This window comes from Cimex lectularius, unplaced genomic scaffold, assembly GCF_000648675.2.
Source record: "Cimex lectularius strain Harlan isolate CLEC.00 unplaced genomic scaffold, Clec_2.1 scaffold90, whole genome shotgun sequence".
In the NCBI taxonomy this organism is placed as follows: Eukaryota; Metazoa; Arthropoda; class Insecta; order Hemiptera; family Cimicidae; genus Cimex; species Cimex lectularius.
This window is the reverse complement of record NW_019392684.1, coordinates 580,108-598,634: the sequence shown is the minus strand read 5'-3', so window position 1 is coordinate 598,634 and position 18,527 is coordinate 580,108. Positions and strand designations below refer to the sequence as shown.

General features: G+C 36.6%; 1 protein-coding gene across 1 annotated transcript; it reads right to left on the bottom strand.

Moving 5' to 3' along the window:
* Positions 1-1,479: 1,479 nt before the first annotated feature.
* Positions 1,480-5,609, bottom strand: LOC106666449. The gene is made up of 4 exons (XM_014393650.1): positions 5,216-5,609; positions 5,025-5,153; positions 4,769-4,869; positions 1,480-1,563 (listed from the first exon to the last, which is right to left on the bottom strand). Exons 1-4 carry the CDS (start codon positions 5,401-5,403, stop codon positions 1,514-1,516), a joined length of 468 nt encoding a protein of 155 aa, XP_014249136.1. The 5' UTR covers positions 5,404-5,609; the 3' UTR covers positions 1,480-1,513.
* Between the last annotated feature and the right edge of the window lie 12,918 nt (positions 5,610-18,527).

Sequence of the window (18,527 nt, the reverse complement as noted above, 5' to 3'; positions counted from 1 at the left end):
TCCAAATAATTAAACTAATTATTTTAATTGTTATTATTTTTATAGTAATTTAATAATATTAAGTATTTAATAGTATAATATTTATTTGTGTTATAATTGCCGCGTTTCGCACGTTCAAATTGAGCGCAATTAAAAAAATCAGCTGCTAATTGGAACGTCGCGTTGGCGGAGGTATCAGCGGGTTCACTTTGGCAATTCATGTCGAGAGACGTGGTTGTGGAAGTCCTTCAACCTGATGATGAGCTAAAAGGCTCGAAATCCGGATCATTGCAAAACAACTTACTGTGAGTAGGAACTATCTTTTTCAAAAGGATTACACTGTATTTCGTCAACTGTCATCGGAATTCGCGGGAATACGGCTGTTAGTAAGAAGTGTTTAATGATTAGAAGCGGTTGATGCTTCATTTCATTGAGCATCATAACTCCTTCTGTCAAACAACTAACAAGTCAAAAGTTTGACAATTGGCGAAAAATCGTGACATACCATTGCCTACGAGGTGGCGTTGGTCTCAATTTTATTGTTCGAACTGATAACACTGAAAAAGACGTTAAAAAAATTATTTCTCGGCAATGGATTAAGATAAAAATGTGCGGTCGGTCTCAATCAATACAAAATTTAATGTTCGAATAGGTTTTTTCCATAAGTATTTTGAGACATGGAGCCATTTGGGAGTAATTCTTGAAAAAAGCCTTAAAAACAGTTTTTAGAGGTTTTTAACATAGAAGGCGACATTGAGGACCTATGTTTATAGGAACGTTTTTGTTCGGGATGAAATTTTCTATAAATCCTCAAACTGTCTTTGTTTCGTTTGGGACCACCCTCCGTATATTGTCCCCCGCTCGTGATATTAATTTTTTATGTCAGCCTTCTTTATATTACATTACATATAATTCACTAATATCTTTGAATTAATTAAGGTTTTTAGTTGAGATAAAAAAGTCAGTGTCACGAGCGGAATTCGAACCCACGACCTTCGGCTAGAGCCGATACTCCACCACTTGAACTATCGTGACTTCATGATTACATATAATATCTGTTAAACAAAAAGTACCTTGAACCAATCGTCCGCGTTTTGTTATCTGACCAAGCTTTTACCTTAAGAAAGTTTGATTATTGTGAAAAATGGCCAATTGTTCAAGATTAATCCAGAATGCAATGAACCGAAGAGGAACGGTACTAGTTTTTCTTTTTTGCCTCGAGAGACACAAAGAAGATAATTGCGAGTTTCACGGTAGCCCTGGGTGAGGGATGACAATTAACAGTAGTCTCTTTTTGCTGGAGAAGTACAAGCCACTCTCGCCCGTCTCCGACGACCACACAGTCAGACTCGACCCATATGAATATTCTGTTCAGGCGGCGCCGTTAGAAAAACTTCGGGGACTAGAAAAAAGATCATTGTTTAGAAGGTCGCATAACTATTATTTTAACAATAATAAAGCACATGCCCGTTGATACTTCTTAACAAAAATAAATCAACATGACTTTCAATAATTTTTTTTTATTATGATTTTTCTAAAGCTTCATATCTCTCAGCAATTTTCTGTCTTCGCTGGTCACGACCCCTGAAACAATGGTAATAAACAGTGTGAAGAGGAATTAAATAATTGTATATTAATAGATATCGACCGAATCATTTCATAGAAATAATACATTTTCATTTGTCTTCCATTAAATTTACCTATAAAGATTTTAATTAATGAGTAATGTACGAAGTTTTTTGTAATAAAAGACTATTTGTTAGAGAATTAATGATATATACATATTTACATGCAACACCCTGTACATTATTTACTAACATTAAATTTTGATGGAAAAAATTTTGTTGATGAGCATACATGTTACATTCACATCCCCCTTCATTCTGACCTCTATTTGAAATTACACTTGCAGCATCCTGTATTTGGTTGTCTTGGTATAGCAACATACAAAAAACAACATTTAATTATTTATTAATGAAGTTTCGTTGAAAACGTTGCGTTGATGAGCGTACATGGTAACATCAACATTCACTAGTCATTCTGACCATCGTATCTATAATCATTTGCAATACCCTGTATATGTAGATATTATAAAACAAAAGTACTCACAAAAATCAATGTTTCAGAAGTAATTAACAAATTCTGAAGGAAAAATTGAGTTGATGAGCATACATATTTACATTGAAATCCTAAAGCCATTTTGATCTCCATTTGGATATAAAGTTGCAGAGAGGAATGAGAACAATGCAGTCAACGTAATATGGTGAATCTCTAATTTTAGTGTAATCATTAAGTTTTCTGAAGCTATCATTGTTTCAAGATTGAAGGGATTGTCAATGAGGTTACATTAAAAAATTTCTGCTAGGAAAGCTTCTGTGATTTCGTGGTATTCCTCGCAATCGAAAAGTAAATGCTTTAAATCTTCGGGTGCATCGCAAGTGGAAGAATTGGGGGATTGTTTTTGTTTTATTTTGTAAAGGTATTTATTCCATAACTCGTTCGGATTCGTTTCATTACCGAAAAGAATCCCTTACGACTCTGGTTATATCTACATGTAAATACCAGGGTGTTTTATTAACATTTGGGAATAACGCCCGGTAGAAAGACCCCTTTCCAGCTGTACCATTAATATATTGCCACTTTTTGGTCCAGTGTTTATTGATAACTTTAGCGCATCGGGTTTCGGAAACTTCAAATCTTGTATGCTGCCGAAATGAGAAGCATGCTTTGCTAAATTGTCCACTGCGTCATTACCTTTATTCCACTATGGCCTCGTACCCAACAGAAAACCACGTTCTTGTTTGGTCTGCTGAGATCGAAAGTTCTTTTAATAATTTCGCAAAGCACATAGTCCGGCTTGGAGTTGTTGCTAAAGTTTTGAATATTCTGTATAGTGTATCGCACTTTTGCTGTCTGACATAATACAGGCCTTGGTAACTGTTAACGCAAATATATATTCAAGGGCTTTTACAATGGCAAACATTTCTGCTGTGAAGATAGATACTGCGTTAGGAAGCGAAAAGATAACAGAATAACCATTTTTCGGATCCAGAAAGGCACATCCCGCTTTACCGAGCAGCGAACCATCAGTATAGCAATGGTGCGGAAAGGATTCTTCGAGGTCTGATAGGAACATTTTGTTTGATGTATTGAGAGGAACAAGGAATAATCCTTTAAAAGCCTCGTCGTTGGTCTGAATGTAATGGCTTTATAATCTAGAATAAAAATAGAAGCGATTCTACTCCTAAACCCATACTGGGCCGTAGGCAAATCTTGGGGATTAAAACCGAAAATGGCCTATTGGCTATACACGGCGGTAATAAGACCTAGAGCAGCCCAAGATCAACAAAAAGTAGCTACCCAAACATCAGGCAGCATGCAAAGACTAGCAAACCAATGTATCACAGAGGCAATGAGAACAACCCCTACAAATGCATTAGAAACTCTGCTAAGCCTACCTCCATTGGAAATATTCATACAAGGAGAGGCTAGGAAAGGCTCACTTAGGAAACAATTAAATTGGAAAAGAACTAAACAATTCGGACATACAACCATAACCAACAAAATCAGACACCCATTATTAGAAATGGGGACTGATTATATGATCCTGAAAACATTCTTCACAACATCCTATAAAGTCTCAACGGACTATAAAGGAGAGGAAAACACAGGAGAGCTTCAATGATACGGTACACAGATGGCTCCAAAACAAACGGAGGAACCGGATCAGGAGTTTTCTGTACAAGCCCAAAACATGAGCAATCAAACTCATAAGGGAAGTACACTTCGGTCTTGCAAGTAGAAATATTTGCCATCAATGCTTGTGCCCTGGAAAATCTTAAAAGAAGTTACACAACCAAAAAAATCCTCATAAGATCTGACAGCCAAGCAGCCATTAAAGCATTAGCATGTAAAAGAAAGCTAAGCATCAAAATTAGTAAGTGAATGCATCCAAAATCTCCAAAACCTGGGGAAACACAACAACCTAAAGATATCTTGGGTGCCAGGGCACAGGGGAATTTGGGGTAACGACAAAGCAGACAGTCTGGCCAGAGGAGCATCTGCAAGACCATACATAAACCCCGAGCCTATACTTGGTATAACAAAAACAAATAGAGAATTCTCTCTAGAAGAATGGATCCAAACAAAACAAAAGAAGAAGTGGATCAACTGGGGTTAGACACAGTGAACTTATGATGAAACAACCGTCACCAAGACCGGCAAACTCACTGCTGCAATTGGAGAGAGCAAGACTCAGTGGAGGGAGAGTGATTAACCGGTCACTAGCATCTGAGAAAACATCTACACGACATGGGCATATACAAAGATGATCCCATCCGCAGATTATGCAATGAGGAGGAGGAGGAAACAGCCAACCATATCCATCTTCGGATGCGAAGCAACAGCTCCATGGAGGTTTAACCTAACATACGAAAAAATGTAAGGAATGGAATAGTATCAGCGACAATCAATGACCTGATACTTCTAAGGAGAAGGATTGAGTCTATTGCACTGAACTAAGGAACTAGAAAAAAACAATAAGCCAGAATGCTGCAGTGCTTGGCTACTACTTCCTAGTATCCTTTTTTTACCATACCATACCATACCATACTGCTGAACCGAGTAAATCATAGGAACGACATCTAGAAAAGCCATAAGGATTGGAGGAGGTTTTTTTTTAACCAATATTTTTTTTCTTTTTTCTATTAATAACGCTAGTTTGAAGAGAAGAGGAGTGGATCTATAGTGCAAGGCTCATGACAACTCATTCAAACGTGAATTGACTAACCTGAGTCTAAAACTGGGTGGTTCTTACGCAAAGAAGGGGTTTCCATTTCAGCGTAGAACTGTTTGACATTAGGGTGCATGTCCCACACCCAGGAAACTCTCCTGGAACAAAAAGAAATTCAATTGATTAACTACTTACTTTTTAATTAATGATTTTTGTCAAAATTGAGTATTTTAATTTAATTTGTAATTTTGGATTTACGGATTTTTTTAATGCATTTTGAGTCTTTCTTATTTAATCTACGTTCTTTACTCACTCCTCTTTGTCCGTACTGTTCTGCCATTCGTTTTTCTTTTCTTTCCTTTCCTTCTCTTCCTCGTGTAACTTCTCGCACAGGTCTTTTATCATCATAGGTTTCCTTTCCCTGTTCGTCATGATGTACTGCCTAGCGTTTAAGAAGATACCTTTGATTATTTGTAAAATCTTATCGTAATAAACTAAACGCACTGTGAAAACACCACATCGCTCTGAGGTGGGATTTTCTTCAGCTCGATGATCTTGTCGAGTTCATCCCTGAGACTGAGCAGTTCCGAATCCGACATCACGCGCTCTTTGGATTTGATCGGCTTGCTGGCGGTCGGACGTTTCCTGGGCCTTACCTGGTTCTTAAGCTCTGCCATCTGATCAGGTGTCATTGGGAGAATTAGCAGACCGACCGGTCCTCCCTCAGTTTTCAATATGGGAAAGTTCTGTACTTCCAATGAACTCGCCCGGCCAAATAGTTTAACTAAGGGAGCACGCGGTGCGACCTAAAAGCTTTTTATTTTTTGTTTTCAAATTGCTTACACTAAAAGGGTTAATAAAATATGTTAGATATATTTAAAAACAATCAGGTGACTTTTTAAAAATCGATATGAAAAAAACATCCATTTGTAAGTATGTCGGGTTCGAATGCAGGGCCGCTGGTTCGAACCCGGGTCCTTTTACCTTACAGTGATGAGCGCCGTGTGTTTTTTTTTTTTTTTGTAATTTCTGATAGAATGTGACATTTTTGTCAGGCAATGAGCTGTCCTTATGTCGTTCCGAGTCATATACTATAAAAGCCCGTTGGGTTGCTATATTAATGAAAAGCAATTCCTTACAACGAAAGACCAATTTTGGTCATTGGCAACCGTGAAGTTAATCTCTGAAAAGACGGAGATACCAGTTTCTGAAATCGTTTACCGCTAACGGTCGGTATTTTTCCTTACCTACCGACCTGATGTTTGAACGTTGTTAGATTTTCGAAGTTAAAGATAGTTTAACAAATATATGCTAAATACCACGCCGACAGACCTGGGATCACCAATTATTATGAATTTTTTGGGGGTAAATTTGAGTTTATTTCCTTGTATAGCGTGTCTCATCTTCTTTTTTGTTGGGCCAAACCCTGAATTCGGAAAACCAAAAACAAGGTCCCAGAGGTTTTTTTACGATCGGACCTGACTACAATTATTTCATTTATCGATCAGGCACCTTTTATAATGTCATTTAAACCAAAGTAAATACGACACCAAATGTTTGTTAAATTTGAATCTTCAATTACAATTTATTTTCACATAAAATGACAGTATATTTTATTAATTATTATTTTTAATTTAAAGAATCCTTTTATCCTATAACAAACCTATCTCAAATCTACAAACCTTAATTTTAAAATGGAATTTCATTCTCGTTTTATAGTTCCATAAAGAAAGGTAAAGAAATTATTATTATTATTATTAAAATTTTGACCACCAAATTAGAAAATACAATTAAAATATTAACACAACTTTTAAAATGAAATATTATTTCTTTTATTTTTCTTTATAAAAATATATACCCTTTTAAAACTAAATTACAATTATTATTTTTTTATTTTGACATCAGAGTAATAAAAATCAACTCACTTGAATAATGTGCACACCAAATTTTTCTTTTTACCAAAAATAGCTGTTTACCCACACAAGCCAGAAAGGGATATGTTCTAGGACTTGAAAAAATAGCCCTTTCTTGGCCCATACTCCTTTCACTGTTTGAGTGTGTGGAGGGGCATGGCAGTTCATTTAAATCTGAACGTGACACCTGTATGGTTCTATTTAAAACTGATATAAAAGAGATTGCAAGCAAATTAAATTCGTTTTAAGGAATAGATCATGGTTCATTTGTATAACCTTTTGTTTCGTCCTTATTAAAGAGCTCAGTGAGTCATATCGATTTATCCATCTAGCATACTATTCAGACTTTTCCTACAGCTTTCATTTGTATGACCTTTAGTACGTATATTCGTTAATATGTATGAAGGTTGGTACAATCCTTTCATATAGTAAATCTATCTATCCTAACTGTTATGAGTTTGTACTTTTTTGATTGAATAATGAATATAAAATTAATACTTCGCTGTGCTGGATTCCGGTCCATTGGCCAATGGAGGGCGCTAGTCTGGTTCGATTTTATTATTTATCGCTCCCATCGTGATTTACTTCCGTCGGGGGCTGTCTTTATCCTATAATTATCGATAATTTTACAGTTGAAAGATGCCTTTTGCACGTCGCAAGCCTCTCCTAGGAGATACGTTAAGCCAACGAAGATACGGCTTCATTTTCTTTCAGCGTCCGTTGCACAAATTGGCACGCCTTTTCCACCCGGGAAAACACTTGTATGGAGAAATCTTCATGGATGCGTGAGAGGTACGTTTGTCTTCATTATTTGGAAACATTGCTAGAAGAACATATTCAATGGGGTAGAAACTTTGCAATAAATAGTTAATAATTTTATTTAATAGTTGAATCTTTTTGCCAACCAAACCTTCCTGCAGACAAGAAGTTGTCTTCTGCCACATATGGACTACAAGATAACAGGCTGTCTTTAGAATCACATCGGGAATTACCGGAGTGTTCATGCTAGTCACTCCATCGAACAATTTTACACTTCCCACCGTCCTACGTTACCAGTTCGATATTCGTGTAGATTTAACTCTCTGGTGTCAGGAGTTTTTATATTATATGAAAATCCTTTTGCAGACAAGACAATATCAGCAACGGACACTAGAATTATTGTTCTAATTCCTTTTTACGTATCAGAGCTAAAAGATGTACTACCTAAAGAAGAGAAGATTTATATGCGAATAATTCTTAACAGCACTAAAGTTTACATAGAGTCTTTACGATCTATCCAACCCAGTCTATTGTGCATCTCCAATATTATCTAGAGCTCCTAGCTCCTCATTAAGCTTAAGACTTTTTACCAGATCTTAAAGCTTTGCCAAAGAGTCCTTCAAGCGTAGGCTTTTCCTCTCCCACAAATAGGAATCCCAAACAAAAGTTGTTCTCCTGTTTCTTCTTTTTCCTGGCAATATCTCCACCGAGTGCCTAGGATGCTGCAGGGACCAGTCAACAGCCCTACTATTATTCTTGTCCTTTCCTATATACTTTCTGTAAAAACCCAAAATGCCAGGGTATTGAATTAAAATTGGAAACTTGATTGGGAAGGCCACATTAAAAACATACATAGGAAAGGCACTATATCCATGGTGCAGTGTAGGAGAATCGTTGGTAGAACATGGGGTATTAAACCATGGGTGGCCAAATGGATATACACCGCGATTATACTACCAAGATTTCTATTTGCAGCCCTAGTTTGGTGGAATGGGCTAGAAAACAAAGGGGCTATTAACAAGCTAAGGTCATTCCAAAGACTAGGTTGTATGATGATGACGGGAGCTTTTCCCACTACACCAACCCTAGCTTTGGAAGTGATAACAAACACTACACCTCTACACATTGAGGTCAAGGTTAAAGCACTAACCAGCTGCTATAGATTAATTAGTGAAGGCAGCTGGAACCATAAGGGAAATAATATAGGACACTCGAAAATTCTACATTTATTGAGTAAGGTCAACAACCAACTACTGGGTGTAAGCGATAAAAAGGTGAAAACACCTTTAGGGAAAAAGTACTTTCAGGTAGTTACTCCCTGTGACTATAACTATAGGTCTGATGATGACCATCGTAGCCTAGACTGCTTCACCGATGGCTCACTCATTAAGGAAAAGGGAAGCGGTGCTGGAATACACATACCTAAATTAGGGATCAGCATCTCCTCCCCTCTTGGTAATAACACCTCGGTCTTTCAGGCAGAGGTCTGGGCCATCAATGTTTGCTGCAGAACACTTATGGATAGCAATATTAAGGGAAAAGATATTAAAAAATTTTCCGACAGTCAGGCCAGTCTGAAATCACTACAAAAAGAGTTATCAACATCTAGGCTGGTAGAGGAAACCGTTGAACTCTAATAGGATTACTACCAGGTATGAGAATAAGGTAACCCTCATATGGATACCTGCTCATAAGGGGCACTATGGCAATGAGGAGGCGGACAGCCTGGCCAAGGAAGGATCAAATACTGCGTTTGTCGGGCCACAACCGGTATTGCCCCACTCTTTAAGCACAGCGAAAGAGAGTATAAGTTGCTGGGGTATGAAACAATTTCTTAAAGAAAACCTGAAACAATTCCCATCCTCAGGGTTCCAAAGAGTGGTACATTATGCCCGAGGCGTGGGATGCAACCTGAAAAGCTGAGCCTCGTGTTCTCGGGCATTTTCTTTTCACGATCCAGGTCCAACGGCATATTTCCTTAAAACCTTTCCTACACCCTTGGAGCAAGATGGGTTTCCATCAAAGCATAATAGTGTAGCCTTGAGTGCGTGGTGAAGCACAAGCTGAATTCGTGTGTTTGCTATATGTCAACTACGCGGTAGCGCGTTCCAAGCCTGGTAGCGCGCTACATGGGATTGGTATCGCAGTGGCCGATGGTGTAGTCACCTGAGTCTGTGGATAAGAACTACAACAAGCCTCACATGATTAAGACCAGTTGTGAGATGACGTGTGTCGCTCCAATCTTGAAAATCTAAACGTGTGATAAGGCCATGAGCCAAGTACTCACGCTAATGGATCTCATTGTCATTTTGATGACACTGCGACCCAAAATGGGAAATAATGCCCTCGATTATTGAACTATTGTTAATCCATTTCCTGACGGATTTTCGTTTTTGGCAGTTTAGTGCGCCGCAAAGATGTTCAGGGCCAATAGTTGTCCTCATCGAACTTTTTTGTTCAATTTATAGGCCTCTTTGCCTTTCTACAAAACAAGTGTAATTTTGTTGTTATCACAATGTCCGACAGGGCTATATTGCAATCCAAAATGGCTCTGGACTTTACTAAAGTTGAAGTTGCTGTTAGTGCCGTCTGACTATCCGAATAGACGACTGTTCTTTTTGTTAGCTTAGCCTTTTTATCTCTTTGGCCAAAGATAAGATTTCTAATCTATGGTTTACTTCCGTAGATACGAACTCCTGATAGATGCCCATATTCCATATTAGAGCCATCTGTATACCAGATATAGTCGGCATTAACCGGGATTCCTTTCTTTCAGGCTGCTCTATCAGGTATTTTAATTGAACAATTTGCATCAGATATCAGCAGAACCTTGTCTGCCTAATTTTTTTACGAAGCTTGAGCTTTTCCCTGCATTTCTCTTGTTCTAACTCTAAACTCTGGTTCTAGCAACTTCCGGCTAACCATACTTATTAAGTTAAGCATCTCTCATGTCATAAAAGTTTAACATTTCTAAAAGTCAGGTATGTTGAATTTCATTTTTTCTGACTTCAGATTAGCAGAACGACAAAACCCAATTACAGATACATTTTTTAAATTTATTAATGAAATATTTTTTGTTTATTCCTCGTTGAAATATGAACCTGAATCCGTTCAGTTTGTATATTTCCCACAACAATGTTTTTGAGAAAAAGAACAACAGGGCCAATCGTAAAAACCAGGAAACGTGTTTACAAGGCAGCCGACTCTAATTTTTATGTGTGCGGGAGGAAAACACCAAAATTGGAGAGTCGTGGAACAATAAATATTTGGTTGACCTCGTTGGAACAAAATAGAACAAGTGTGAGGTGCCTTTCATTAGCGCGATTGGAAAGGAGGAAGTAGTCGGCAACTAGAAAAATAAAATTATCGCGTTAAATTTCAAAATATTCCATTTCTGAATGCTTATTGTTTGAAGTAAATTAATTTCATTAATTCATATTGAATGGTTGTAAAAGCAAATCAGACAGGCAGTTATAATTTATAATAATAAAAATTCATTAACATACTGTTGACCTATATATAAAGGCTTCAGGATGTAAAAGTTTTTTTGGAAAATTAAATTGAGGTTAAAAATTTCATATATTCTGATTAAAAGAACATAAGCACATAAAAAAATATTTGTACAGAAGTTTTTTTTTTAATTGTATTAATATTGGCTCAAATCTGGACATGTATGTATATAGACATGTACAGAGTTGAGCCTATCATTTTTCAATTTAGGTCTCGAGAATCACCCACCTCGTTAGTTGGCATTCCGGGGTTAGACCTAGGTCTTATCCCTCCAGCCGACGAAGTTGATCCAGGGTGCTCTCAGCACCTTGGTCAATTCAGCATCCAATTTATTCTTAAATACATTCTTTCCTATTTACGTAGCAATCATTTAATTAGAGTAGTGGAGTACTTGATATTCCTCGATCACCCTTTACACCTATATATAACTAACATAATTGAAGGTCGATGTGTACTCAACATTGCGCCATCACCCCGTTACTACCCGTTCACGCCAACAAATATCTTCACTCTCATCAGAAGCTAAACCGCTAGGGAGACAAAACTATCATTACTATATACAATAAAACAACCCTTTTCCCTCCAAGAAGCAGAACAGGAGCCAGATTCTCACTGCCACGCTCACGTACAATTCTCATATCGGGTTGTCTTCTTCCTCGCTCACTATGGAGTCAAAGAATTAGGTGAGACATTCGAACAACCTTTCACCTGTAATCGATGATGATGACCCTTTTTATATGAGTCAGGTCCTTCAAGGGCCACCTATCGACAGCAAGAGCTTCTCTGCCGAATCAGTCCGCAGATGCTGCCATTTTATTTTAATCGCCTTTTTTTATTACATTTTTGTCGTCAGGAGGCGGTGGTTAAGTCTGCAGGTTGGGTCGACCCAGCTGCCTCGACCGCCTTTTCGTTGCCCTCCAGACCAATGTGTCCTTGGGAGTTATTTTGAATTTACGAATAGATTTTCTTATTCGGCGAATAAATTTCCCCCTCTAACTATAAAACTCGGTTTTCTTCACATACGAAGTTTTAACGGCCCCTGGAAACATTTTATACGCCCTATCAAATGGTAAATCGATCCGGGCCGTTCTCAACAAACTGACATACATCTCAGTTATTACATGTTCAGCGATAATAATTTATGTTTTAAAGCTCATGGCTTTCGTATAGGAGTACGGCTGTTCTTCAATTAGCCTTCCGCCGCCGACGAGTTACAAAATCAAAGCATAAAACTAGATTAGCTTATTTCCCAGAAACACGGTGAAAAGCAGCCGTCTAAGGAATGAAGTCGTATAGTTATTAACCGAGAGCGGTGTGCCTATCTTTAATGATCGAATCTCATTGACGACCTCCATTACAGTGATTTTCATTACTGCCCATAATGGATGAAAACATTTATACTGACATTCTCATATCTTTATTATTCTAAGAGCAGGCTCCTTTATTCCTTTTTTTTTTTAATCTTATCGCTTATAAAATCTTATGTAATAGTTATTCTACAAAGATTTCAGATTCCCTGTCAAATCTATAACCAACTACCATTTTCTTGCTAAAAAACCAACGCATACCTTCATGTAATAATATATGTATTGTAATGTGTACAGACTGCAAATAAATAATTTAAAAAAGGTCAGAAATGAAAAAAATTAAAATTAAATGAAAAATTACATGCATTATTTTTTAGTTTTGTTTTAATGATTTATTAATCTGGTAGTTATTTTTTCTGTATACTAGAACAAAAAAAAATGCATAAAATAATACAAAAAATACATTAAAATATTGTTTGCCTAGATCTAGTCTGTAGAAAAAATATCTACCGTGTTGATAATGGTCAAGCAAGGCAGCTTTCTGGTTTATTGCACTTTCCTAGATTTTTAGTTCAGTGCAATCGACTCGATCTTTCTCCTAAGAGTAAGACATTAACGTAGTTGGGAGCTTTTCCTTTGGTTTTCTTCGTATCCCAACTTATGTCTCCATTGAGGGTTTCTTCGCATTCGATTACATGGGTTGCTGTTTCTTCTTGCTCATCATCTACAAAGGTATCATCATTGAATTTACCTATGTTGTGCAGGTATTAATCTCAGATGCCAGTGGCCGGTTAATAGCCCTAATCATGATTGGGAGTTTAGCCCTTTCTAACTGTAGCGGTGAGTCGACTTGGTGAGGGTTGTTTTAGCATAAGAATACTGCAGCACAGCTACAGTTTATCCACTTCTTATTTTGTCCTTTTTGGATCGATTCTCTGATGGAGGATTCTATTTTTTTTTGTTATACAAGAATATGTTTAGGGCATCCTGCCAGTGTGTCCGCTTTTTCGTTACACGAAATTCTTTTGTATCCTGGTACATTGTGTTTTCCCAGGTTTTGGCTGGATTCATTGACTAGTTTTGATCTGATATTTTTTGCCTGCTGCTTTAATAGATGCTTGGCTATCCGATCTCATTAGGATTTTTTGCCAGTGTAACCTCTTTTAACATTTTCTAAAACACAAGTGCTTTTTTTTTTGCTTTGGAACATTCAGCAAGCGTACGGACCTATGAAATCTCAAATTCCATTTTTTAGCATGACTAGAAATTCATAAAGCAATAAATAAATAACAAGTAACGAGAGCAATAAAGATTGATCGACACAATAAGTACTAAGAATAAAAAATTTCGGTGCGAAAACAACAACATGAATAAATAAAGGTGCAGACCTACCAAATGACAAATTACATTTTGACAAAACTAACAATTTGAAGACACAAACTAATAAATAAATACCAAGTAACAGATGCAAAACACAAGTGTTGATGGCATGAATTTCAGCTTGGAAGTCCGAACTGTACTTCCCTTGATTGCTCATGTTTTGGGCTTGTACAAACACTAATCCGGTTCCTTTATGTGTTTTGGAGTCATATCATATCATCATATTTGATATCCCCCTGAATTCTTCTTTCCCTTTGGAGGTTGTTGAGACTTTTCCTTGCGATCCATTTGTAAGATTTTACGGATTTTTTTAGTGTTTAGTTCACATCTAGTTTGTTTGTTTCTGGACCTAAATGATCCTCGTTTCTCCTTGAATAGATAATAAATATTTCAAATGGAGGTTATTTTACCTGAGTTCCTAGTGCAATTTAGGGGGTTCTTTTCATTGCTAGTATTTATCTACCGTGTTAATAAATTATTAAAAACAACCTACAGAAAATAAAAAATGACATTGCTATTCAAAATAATAAGAACAATTTTTTTTAAAATTTAGAAATCGTGAGATGCCGTCTGGTGTGATGTAGGTTTCAGAAAAACATTTTCTTTATCGTGCCAACGTTTCGATCTTTATTGAGATCATCTTCAGGGCCTGGGATTTACAAACATTGTTTACATACTACAATTACATTTTGGATGTGGAAAAACAAAAAAAATTTCCACATCCAAAATGTAATTATAATATGTAAACAATGTTTGTAAATCCCAGGCCCTGAAGATGATCTCAATAAAGATCGAAACGTTGGCACGATAAAGAAAATGTTTTTCTGAAACCTACATCACACCAGACCGCATCTCACGATTTCTAAATAAATATCGATTAACGGTCACTAATAACCACACAAAATAAGAACAATTTTTTTTTTTAAGAATAGACTAATTGTAAGTTGTAATCACTGTACAGTTTACAATTTAATCAATATTTCTTTTTTGTTTCGACACTTTTTGGAGGATGGATTTTGTTGAGCTATTTTTTTAAATTATTTTATTTGTACCCTGTACGTATTAGTACATGTTGCAAATGTGACCACAATACTTTTTTTCACACCATCGCAGCAATAAACTAATGAAAGCGCTGCAGCCGGAGGACACATGCTATGAAAAACCAGAAAAACCAGCCAATGCTGGCATTCAGCACTCATTTGAGGGATTAAGGGGCAATGTCTCGAGATCATAGTCGAGGCAGGTCGACGGGATGGGAATGTGTAAAGAAGTGCTCGAGCAGAACGGTTAGAATGTATCGAGAGGTTGGTTTTAAACTTTTGGTATCGGGAACGGAACGGAACGAACAAATGGAATGTTGAGGTCATTGTGAATAGTGAAGTTAGAGACGTAATAAGGAGCCTTGACTTTTGATTTGGATGCGCCGTATGTCGTTCGTGGCTGCAGTAATGTCTTCTATAAGGTTAGTTTGTTTTGACGGTAAAGGTTCGTAGTTTCGTCCCAGTCTTCTGTTTAGTTGCTGTCTTTTAAGCCTTGTGTGAGAATTCGACATGTACGAATTTCATCGTAGGAATTTGACATGTAAGCATTTGACATGAATCGAAGTCGATAACTCTTTGTTGTGAAAGTACAGTGGAGGGCAAGCAAGAGTGGTTTTTTCTCGAATATGCACTGCTCGGTACATTTTTCTTCCTTCGGTTTTGTACTCCACTTTTTGTACCAATCTTCGTTAAGCTCAAAGTGCTCTCGGATGTTGGACGTATCTTGGATGGGATTCGTGTTAAAGGTAAAATTGCTGTATCGCCCGCATAAGTGGTGATGATGGTATGCAGGTCGGTCAGCAGTGTAGATGATATAAAAGACGGCACAAAGAATGTTCCATTTAAATATAATTGAGCAATATTGAAAATGAGGAGTGGGTAGGACGGTAAGTTTATAAAGCATTATTATTGAAGTATGGCGGTAGATATTTGAAAGCCATAAAGATTACTCAATAGTAAATCCTTTGTTTGAAAGTGTCTGACCTGTTTTGCTTCTTTTTGACCAAGTCAAAATTCAATTAAGGAAATGTTGACCTTTTGGTTTTGGAGTTGTCCTTGGTTCGCCCTCCTGGACGGCAAAGAATTGAAAAAAAATTCGTTGGGCCCTTCTGAGCCGCCGTCCCGCAGACGGCCGACTGAGACTTTTTTTCGGACTGCATTCCGCGTAAATATCGCAAGACAGAAGAGAAGAGAAGTATGGGGCAGGGTCCTGAATGAAAATATTTTTGAAAGCGCGCGAGGCAAAAAACAAATAAAGAAAAGAAAAAGGAATGGTATTAGCGTTCACTGCTACTGGTCTTTAGCTTCCTTCGTCAATTCCATTCGGCTTCTAACCCCCACAAACCAACCGACGGGAATTCCGAATTATTTACCTGAGGTACCTAACCTGCAGACACTAATTACGCCAATTTTCTGATTTATTATTTTTGTATTTTTTTAACGAGTTATTTATTTACATTTTTTAATAATGACAAATATAACAAAATAAACTATTATAAAAAGTATTTGACGCCAACAATAATTTTCAATAATAGGTGTAATAATTTCGAACGGTTAAATTCAAAGTTTTAAGACTTATTGGATCACATATATTTTTGTAATTGTAATAATAATAAAGTCATTAAAAAAAGTTTTTTATTATATTTATTTACAACTACAAATATTGTATCAATATATACATGTTTTAGTGGGTATTATTAGCCAAAGTAATTACTTGCTTGTTATGCAAAGTATAGTTGAGTTGAAAAATTAGTGTTACGAATGGGACTCGAACCCACGACCTACGAATCAGTACCCCGGCGCTTCTACCACTTCAGCTAACGTGACTTCTGTCCTCAAAACACGTTTTTGCATTTCCCTCGTTTTTCAAGCATTTGTCTTTTTTGTAATTAGATGATGCTGCTATCTTCCTGATCAGTAGGGAAACTGTAGCAAGAGAGGAAAATTATTACCCTAAAATTAAATGTAATGTAAAAAGAAGCAATGTTGTGAGTTCTCTTTTCAACCCTAAAATATTTATTGTTTATAAATACTTCTAAAATAAGTACTGTAGCGTACATGATGGTCCTCAGTACCGCGTTGACATTCGCCTAGAAGAAATTGTGAAAGAAACCACCGAGAAAAGAGTGAGTCTCCTACATTCATATGAATAAAAGTGGCCATTATTAATTTGCTGCACTATCCCTTCACATCCTTAAACCCAAATCCCAATTGCCATAAATACCAATTAATAAGCAGTGGTTTTATGTCCTTCATTGGGAAGTAATTGTTATAAACTACATCATAATGCCAATTAGCGTATCTGAAGAACTTGATATTAAAAAACTTCATTTTCAGAGAGGTAAAGTTAAGACTTCTTTAACACGATTTAAGACGTTTTTGCATTCTCCTGACCACAATAAGGATGATAAAAATATAATTACAATAAAATTGGAAAAAATTGAGCCACTGTGGACGGAATTTGATAATATACAAACTGAAATAGAAACCATGAAAATGAAGAATTAATTCAAAGAGAAGATTTTGAAGATGAATTTTGTAGATTAGTTAGCAGGGCTAGGACACTAATGGAAACTAGTAGTACAGATAGTAAAGTACCATTAACAACACATCGCGGAAGTTAGGCTTCCGGATCTATTATTACCCACCTTCAATGGAAAGTATGAGGATTTCCTTTCGTTTAAGTAAGAATTTAATTCTCTAATAGGGAACAAATTTAGCACCTATTCAAAAATTTAAGTATTTAAAAAGAGCATTATAGGATGATGCAGCTTCAGCTTTAAAAAGTATGGAAGTAACAAACGATAATTATAACTTGGCATGGTAGTTGCTTGAAGAACGCTATTATCATAAAAGGCGTATTGTATTTAGGCATATAAATGCAATCCTTGACTGTGAAAAGGTGGAAAAGGCTTCAGCTAGTAAGTTACAGAATATTGTGGGTGTTACTTTAGCCAATTTAAGAAGTTTAATAGCTTTAAAGCTACCTTCCGAACACTGGGGTCCACTTTTAATTGAAATTTTAGGCAGAAAATTAAATCCTGGAACACGACAAAAAGAAGCAAAGTGTTTTGATCATCTTTTCAACCCTAAATATTTATTGTTTATAAATACGTCTAAAATAAGTACTATAGGGTAGAGAGGTTGTTTGGCATGTTTATTGTATCATAATCCCAAATAGCACAACTGAAGAAGTAGATACAACCTTGAACTTTTATTGTTTATAAATACGTCTAAAATAAGTACCGTAGCGTATAATATGTGTGTTGATAAAACTACAAGACAAAGGAAAAATAATGGACATCTTAATAAACTGCGTAAAAATGAATATGGATATTAGTGATTTATTCTTATTCTATTAACTTTAATATATTCTTGTTAGGTGGCTAGAACAAATAGAAAATACAAAAAAAAGTTGATTCTCATTTTTAATAACGGATCTTCTTGAGAATAGCAAACATGAAGATTATTCGTTTTGAAAACAAACACGTTTTCTCGTCTTTTCTCCATTTTAATCCAGTATTCTCTTTAGCTATGGAAAGACATCATCTTGAACCCGTAAGGTCTCAATATTATTGTGAGAATTAGTCATCAAGCTCACCAGCAAGAGGATCGTAGTCTCCAGAGGGACTGGGAGTGCCAATAGGAGGCCGCAGATCTCGGCGCATTACGACGCTAAGGCAGGACAAAAATATCGTCATTCCTGGAAAACGGAACACTTTCCATAGTGCACAAGATGTTTTGGCAAGACGTTTATTAACATAAACGATTCTGAATTGTTTGCGTCGATAAAGGCATTGTCAAAAAACTTATGGAGAGTGTTCCGTCTTGCAGCAATGACAATATTTCTGTCCTCCCTTAGCCTCGTATTGCCCTGAGATCCTCTACTAGACTGAGTTTCTCTGAT

Coding starts and splice junctions, on each gene's coding strand:
- LOC106666449 (XM_014393650.1), bottom strand. CDS start 5,403: ATGACACCTGATCAGATGGCAGAGCTTAAGAACCAGGTAAGGCCCAGG. Junction 4,870..5,024: donor AACAGTACGGACAAAGAGGA/GTGAGTAAAGAA, acceptor TTTTTGTTCCAG/GAGAGTTTCCTGGGTGTGGG. Junction 1,564..4,768: donor CCACCCAGTTTTAGACTCAG/GTTAGTCAATTC, acceptor CCATTGTTTCAG/GGGTCGTGACCAGCGAAGAC.